Here is a 7,281-nt window from a genome sequence, read left to right as displayed (position 1 = left end):
ATGGGGGGGCACCAGGGTGCATGGGGGGGGACTGGGGTGCATGGGGGGACCGGAGTGCATGGGGGGACTGGGGTGCATGGGGGGACTGGGGGGTATGGGGGGGGCTGGGGGGTATGGGGGGACTGGGGGGTATGGGGGGATCGGGGTGCATGGGGGGATCGGGGAGCCTGGGGGGACTGGGGGGTATGGGGGGGACTGGGGTGCATGGGGGGGGACCAGGGGGCATGGGGGGGACTGGGGGGTATGGGGGGGACCGGGGTGCATGGGGGGACGGGGGTGCATGGGGGGACTGGGGTGCATGGGGGGATCGGGGAGCCTGGGGGGACTGGGGGGTATGGGGGGGACTGGGGTGCATGGGGGGGGACCAGGGGGCATGGGGGGACTGGGGGGTATGGGGGGATCGGGGGTATGGGGGGGACTGGGGTGCATGGGGGGACGGGGGTGCATGGGGGGATCGGGGAGCCTGGGGGGACTGGGGGGTATGGGGGGGACTGGGGTGCATGGGGGGGGACCAGGGGGCATGGGGGGGACTGGGGGGTATGGGGGGGGCTGGGGTGCATGGGGGGGGAAGGGGTGCATGGGGGGACCAGGGTGCATGGGGGGGACGGGGGTGCATGGGGGGGGACCAGGAGGCATGGGGGGACTGGGGTGCATGGGGGGACCAGGGTGCATGGGGGGACCGGGGTGCATGGGGGGACCGGGGGACATGGGGGGGACCGGGGTGCATGGGGGGATCGGGGTGCATGGGGGATCGGGGGGCATGGGGGGGACTGGGGGGCATGGGGGGGACCGGGGTGCATGGGGGGGACCGGGGTGCATGGGGGGACTGGGGTGCATGGGGGACGGGGGTGCATGGGGGGACCGGAGTGCATGGGGGGACCGGGGTGCATGGGGGGATCGGGGGGCATGGGGGGGACTGGGGTGCATGGGGGGACGGGGGTGCATGGGGGGACCGGAGTGCATGGGGGGACCGGGGTGCATGGGGGGATCGGGGTGCATGGGGGGATCGGGGTGCATGGGGGGACCGGGGTGCATGGGGGGATGGGGGTGCATGGGAGGACCGGGGGGCATGGGGGGACCGGGGTGCATGGGGGATCGGGGTGCATGGGGGGATGGGGGTGCATGGGAGGACCGGGGGGCATGGGGGGACCGGGGTGCATGGGGGGATCGGGGTGCATGGGGGGATGGGGGTGCATGGGAGGACCGGGGGGCATGGGGGGACCGGGGTGCATGGGGGGACCGGGGTGCATGGGGGGATGGGGGTGCATGGGAGGACCGGGGGGCATGGGGGGACCGGGGTGCATGGGGGGACCGGGGTGCATGGGGGGATCGGGGTGCATGGGGGGACCGGGGTGCATGGGGGATGGGGGTGCATGGGGGCACCAGGATGCACGGGGGGGGCACCAGGATGCAGAGGGGGGACCAGGATGCACGGGGGGCACCGGGATGCAGGGGGGCACCGGGATGCAGGGGGGGCACCAGGATGCACGGGGGGGGCACCGGGATGCAGGGGGGCACCGGATGCACGGGAGGGCACCGGGATGCAGGGGGGCACCGGGATGCAGGGGGGCACCGGGATGCACGGGGGCACCGGGATGCACGGGGGGGGGCACCGGGATGCACAGGGGGCACCAGGACACCCAGGGCCATGGGGACACCCAGGGGGGCAGCGGGGGGACACGGGGCACCAGCACACGCGGGGGCACCAGGACACACGGGGACACACGGGGACACACAGGGGCACGAGGAATGGGGCACACGCAGTGACACGAGGGGAGGAGGGGACACGGTGTGTGTGCGGGGGGGGGGGGACACGGGGGGAGTGGGACACGCCCGGGCCCGGCAGCACCCGCCGAACGAGGGACGCGGGGACGCGGACGGGACACGCGTGACACGGGACACGCGTGGGCACCGCTGGCATGGCGGCGGGGGGGGGGACAAGGACACGGACCAAGCCGGCACCGGGGACACGTGCGAGCAGGGGGCAGTGACACCGGGCCTGAGCCCTCCCCCCCCCCCCAGCCCGGACGCCTGGGTCCCTTTTCCTGGCCTTGGGTGGGGCCCGGACGCCTGGGTCCCCTTGCCCACTCCCGCCCGGGTCCCTGCGGCGCGTCCCCCTCCCCGCCGTACCTGGGGGGCGCGTTCGGGGCTGGAGAGGGCCATGGCGGCCCCGGCGGCGCCTCCTTCCTGCCGCTCGGCTCCGCTCGCGCCCCAAACGGCCCCTAAACCACTTCCCCTTCCCGCCCCACCCCTGCTGCAGCCCTCCCTGCCCCCCCCCACCCACCCCAGCCGGGGCCAGGCCTGGCGCCCCCGCGGTGTCCCCCGTGTCCCCTTGCCCACCCCCAGGGACCCCCCCTACGGCCGGGGAAGGGGCACCGCAGGGTCCCGTGAGCCCCGGATGGGGCCTGTCTCCACGCGCTGCCCACTCGCTCGCGCGCTCGACGCTCCGCAAGGTTCCTGAGCCCGTGACGGGGGACCCAGGCGTCCGGGCAGGGCACACACGCGCCATCGGCGTGGGCTGGAGGGGGCCCAGGCGTCCGGGCAGGGCACACGTGACATCAGTGTGGGCTGGGGGTGGGGGGCCCAGGCGTCCGGGCGTTGCACACGCGCCACCAGCGTGGGCTGAGGGGGCCCAGGCATCCGGGCACTGCAGCGCACACAGCATCGGGGCCCAGGCGTCCGGGCACCGCACCCTCCCTCCCCCCCCCCCCAACCCACCAGGGTGGGCTTAGGGGGCCCAGGCGTCCGGGGTCACCCCCCCACCCAACAAGGGGAACGGGGAGGGCTCGGGGCAGGGGGGGAGGAGCGGGAGCCCTGGACGCCTGGGCCCTCAGCCCGGACGCCTGGGCCCTGGCCCGGACGCCTGGGCCCTGGGCGCAGCGGGAGCCGGAGGCGCCGGCGCGGGGCGGAAGCGGGGGGAAGGGAGGAGCCCGGACGCCTGGGTTCACCGGGAGGCCGGGAGCTAGCGGGAGCGCCCGGACGCCTGGGTCCCTCCGGCGAAGAGTCGTGCGAGAGCTCGCACACGCGCGTGCAACGGTCGTCCCACGCGCCTGCCACTGCCCGGACGCCTGGGTCCCCGAGGATCCCCCCCCCCTCCCCCAGTGGGGCCCAGGAGTCCGGGTGGGCCCGGCTGCTCGCAACCCCCCCCCCCCGCCCGGACGCCTGGGTCCCTCCGGCGAAGAGTCGTGCGAGAGCTCGCACACGTGTGTGCGACGGCCGCCCCACGCAACTGCCCGGACGCCTGGGTCCCTGAGGATCCCCGCTCCCCCCTGCCGGGGCCCAGGTGTCCGGGTGGGCCCAGGCGTCCGGGTGGGCCCGGCTGCTCGCCCCCCCCCCCCACCCCGGCCGGACGCCTGGGTTCCTCTTCCCCGGCCCCCGCCCCTCCCCCGCACTTCCCCTTCCCGGGGGAGCGAGGCCGGATGCCTGGGCCCCGCGCGTGCGTGCACACGCGTGTGAGCTGGCGGGCGGGCACACGCCCTCGTGCGCACGCCTCGCACCGGCCCTCCTCGTGCCGTGTCGCGCCCTCGTGCGCACGTGTGCGTACGGCTTGCACCCCCCCGTGCCGTGTCACACCCTCGTGCACCCTCGTGTGCACGCCGTGCACCCCCCTGTGCCGTGTCACGCCCTCGTGCACCCTCGTGCGCCCTCCGTGCCCCCTCCCTGGTGCTGCGCGTCACACCCCCGTGCACGCCCCTCGCACCACAGCCCCCTCGTGCCGCGCCTCAAGCCCTGGCACACGCGTCACCCCCGTGTGCACGCCCCTCGGGCTGCACCCTGCACCCCAGCGCACACGCGTGTGCACAGCCCTTGCACCGTACCCCCTTGCGCACACGTTTGCGCACCCCTTGCACCACACCCTGGTGCACCCCCCCCTTGCACACGCTTGTGCACACCCTTTGCACAATACCCCCGTGCTCCCCCAGTGCACACGCGTGTGCACACCCCTTGCACCATACTCCCTTGCACACGTGTGGGCACCCCCCTTGCCCCACGCCCCGGTGCACCCCCAGGGCACATGCGTGTGCACACCCCTTGCACCACACCCCGGTGCACCCCCTTGCACACGCTTGTGCACACCCCTTGCCCCACGCCCCGGTGCACCCCCTTACACACGCGTGTGCACCCCCCCTTGCAGCATACCCCCTTGCACACGCATGTGCACACCCCTCGCCCCACGCCCCGGTGCACACCCTTGCACACGCGTGTGCACCCCCTTGCAGCATACCCCCTTGCACACGCGTGTGCACACCCCTTGCAGCATACCCCCTTGCACACGCATGTGCACCCCCTTGCACACGCGTGTGCATCCCCCCCTTGCAGCATACCCCCTTGCACACGCATGTGCACACCCCTTGCCCCACGCCCCGGTGCACCCCCTTGCACACGCGTGTGCACCCCCGTTGCACCACACCCCCTTGCACACGCGTGTGCACCCCCCCTCCCGCTCCCCCCGGGGGGGGGGGCTCCGCAGGGGTCACGGCGCTGGCGGCGGGTCCCGGTACCGGAGCGGGGGGGGGGGGGGCGGGTTGGAGCTGTGGCGCAGACCCCCGGGCGGGTCCCGGTGCCGGCGGGAGGGTCCCGGGCGGGGAAGGGGGCGGGGGGGGGGGTCCCGGTGCCCCTGGAGGGGGGGGGGCGGCACCGGCGGGTCCTACCTGCACCGGGTCGGTGGCCATGGCCGCCCCCCCCCCCCCCAACCCGCCGCCGCCGCCGCCGCCGCCGCCCGGTACGGCCTGGCCCCGCCCCCCGGCCCGGGCCCCGCCCCCCCCGCCGGGCCCCGCCCCCTCGCGCCCGGGCTCGGCCCCGCCCCCGCCTGCTGAGGCCCCGCCCCCTCGGCCCCGCCCCCCGCGCCGTCGCGCCGCCCTCACGTGACCGGAGGGGGGAGGGGGGAGGGCTCCCCCCCCACGGACCCCTTCCTCCTCCCCCCCCCAGCGCCTCTCCATGGACCCCGGGACACCCCCCCCCCGAGACCCCAAGGGGCCCCCCCAGAGCTCCCTGCGACCCCCGAGCCCCCTATAGAGCCCCCAAGGACCCCCCCCCACAACCCTCGTGGGCCCCCTATAGACCCCCCCAAGGACCCCCTCCCAGACCCTATGGGCCCCGTATCAACCCCCCCCCCAGGGACCCCCTCCATGGGTCTTCTATAGGTGCCGAGACCCCCCCCCAACCCCTATGGCCTCCCTATAGACCCCCAGGGACCCCCCGCAACCTCCATGGGTCCCCTATAGACTCTCTCAAGGACCCCCCCCACACAGTCCCTATGGGCCCCCTATAGACCCCCATGGGACCCCCCCCACAACCCCTATGGCCTCCCTATACACCCCCAGGGACCCTCACAACCTCCATGGATCCCCCATAGACTCCCCCAAGGACCCCCCCCACAGTCCCTATAGGCCCCCTATAGACCCCCAGGGACCCCCCACAACCCCTCTAGGCCCCCTAGAGACCCCTAGGAGCCCCCTCACAACCCCCCTAGGTCCCCTATAGACCCCCAGGGACCTCCCACAACCCCCATGGATCCCCTATAGACCCCTAGGGACCCCCCCACAACCCCTATGGGCTCCCTAGAGACCCCCATGGGACCCCCCCGCAACCCCTATGGGCCCCCTATAGACCCCTAGGGACCCCCCCACAACCCCTATGGGCCCCCTAGAGACCCCTAGGGACCTCCCACAACCCCCATGGATCCCCTATAGACCCCCAGGGACCCCCCACAACCCCTATGGGCCCCCTAGAGACCCCTAGGAGCCCCCTCACAACCCCCCTAGGTCCCCTATAGACCCCCAGGGACCCCCCACAACCCCTATGGGCCCCCTATAGACCCCCAGGGACCCCCCACAACCCCTATGGGCTCCCTATAGGCCCCTAGGGACCCCCCCATAACCCCCATGCCCCCCCCATTACATGCTATAACTTCTATACGTTCTCCATAGCCCCTATAGGATCTTGGTAGCCCCCTTCACCTCCCCACAGAGCCCCCGGGGGGGGGGGCCTGAGCCCGCCCCCCCCCCCACATTTAGCCCAGGCAAATCCCAGCCCGAATTGAGGCAAATCCCTGCGATTTAGGTCAAGAACAGCCACCCCCCCCCCCACCGAGAGGATTAACCCTGCGGTGCTGAGGCAGCAGGCGTGCGAGGGCCCTCGCACGTGCGTGTGAACGGGCAGGGGGTGCGGGGGGCAGCAGGGCCCTCGCACGCGCATGTGAATGGGCAGGGGGCGCGGGGGGGCGGCAGGGCCCTCGCACGCGCGTGTGAACGGGCAGGGGGCGCGGGGGCGGCAGGGCCCTCGCACGCGCGTGTGAACGGGCAGGGGGCGGGGGGGCGGCAGGGCCCTCGCACGCGCGTGTGAACGGGCAGGGGGCGGGGGGGCGGCAGGGCCCTCGCACGCGCGTGTGAACGGGCAGGGGGCGGGGGGGCGGCAGGGCCCTCGCACGCGCGTGTGAACGGGCAGGGGGCGGGGGGGGCGGCAGGGCCCTCGCACGCGCGTGTGAACGGGCAGGGGGCGCGGGGGCGGCAGGGCCCTCGCACGCGCGTGTGAACGGGCAGGGGGCGCGGGGGCGGCAGGGCCCTCGCACGCGCGTGTGAACGGGCAGGGGGCGCGGGGGCGGCAGGGCCCTCGCACGCGCGTGTGAACGGGCAGGGGGCGGGGGGGCGGCAGGGCCCTCGCACGCGCGTGTGAACGGGCAGGGGGCGCGGGGGCGGCAGGGCCCTCGCACGCGCGTGTGAACGGGCAGGGGGCGCGGGGGCGGCAGGGCCCTCGCACGCGCGTGTGAACGGGCAGGGGGCGCGGGGGCGGCAGGGCCCTCGCACGCGCGTGTGAACGGGCAGGGGGCGGGGGGGCGGCAGGGCCCTCGCACGCGCGTGTGAACGGGCAGGGGGCGCGGGGGCGGCAGGGCCCTCGCACGCGCGTGTGAACGGGCAGGGGGCGCGGGGGGCGGCAGGGCCCTCGCACGCGCGTGTGAACGGGCAGGGGGCGCGGGGGGGGCAGGGCCCTCGCACGCGCGTGTGAACGGGCAGGGGGCACGGGGGCGGCAGGGCCCTCGCACGCGCGTGTGAACGGGCAGGGGGCGCGGGGGCGGCAGGGCCCTCGCACGCGTGTGTGAACGGGCAGGGGGCGCGGGGGGCGGCAGGGCCCTCGCACGCGCGTGTGAACGGGCAGGGGGCGCGGGGGGCGGCAGGGCCCTCGCACGCGCGTGTGAACGGGCAGGGGGCGCGGGGGCGGCAGGGCCCTCGCACGCGCGTGTGAACGGGCAGGGGGCGCGGGGGCGGCAGGGCCCTCGCACGC

The 7,281-nt window shown here is 75.6% G+C and overlaps 1 protein-coding gene across 1 annotated transcript; it reads right to left on the bottom strand.

Annotated features, from left to right (window-relative positions):
- Positions 1-1,608: 1,608 nt before the first annotated feature.
- On the bottom strand, positions 1,609-4,673 carry LOC138063018 (collagen, type I, alpha 1a-like). The gene is made up of 3 exons (XM_068922690.1): positions 4,640-4,673; positions 2,984-3,721; positions 1,609-2,938 (listed from the first exon to the last, which is right to left on the bottom strand). Exons 1-3 carry the CDS (start codon positions 4,671-4,673, stop codon positions 2,559-2,561), a joined length of 1,152 nt encoding a protein of 383 aa, XP_068778791.1. The 3' UTR covers positions 1,609-2,558.
- Between the last annotated feature and the right edge of the window lie 2,608 nt (positions 4,674-7,281).

This window comes from Struthio camelus, chromosome 31 (assembly GCF_040807025.1).
Source record: "Struthio camelus isolate bStrCam1 chromosome 31, bStrCam1.hap1, whole genome shotgun sequence".
NCBI lineage: Eukaryota > Metazoa > Chordata > Aves > Struthioniformes > Struthionidae > Struthio > Struthio camelus.
Note: the sequence above shows the minus strand (reverse complement) of the source record. Positions and strands in the feature narration are given on the sequence as shown.

What these genes read in the sequence shown, in the direction of transcription:
- LOC138063018 (XM_068922690.1), bottom strand. Translation starts at nt 4,673, where the DNA reads ATGGCCACCGACCCGGTGCAGGTAGGACCCGCCG. An exon ending in GGTGCAGGTAGGACCCGCCG is followed by an intron (nt 3,722 to 4,639) that starts GTGCCGCCCCCC and finishes CCAGGGCTTGAG; the next exon opens with GCGCGGCACGAGGGGGCTGT. An exon ending in TCTTCGCCGGAGGGACCCAG is followed by an intron (nt 2,939 to 2,983) that starts GCGTCCGGGCGC and finishes CGGTGAACCCAG; the next exon opens with GCGTCCGGGCTCCTCCCTTC.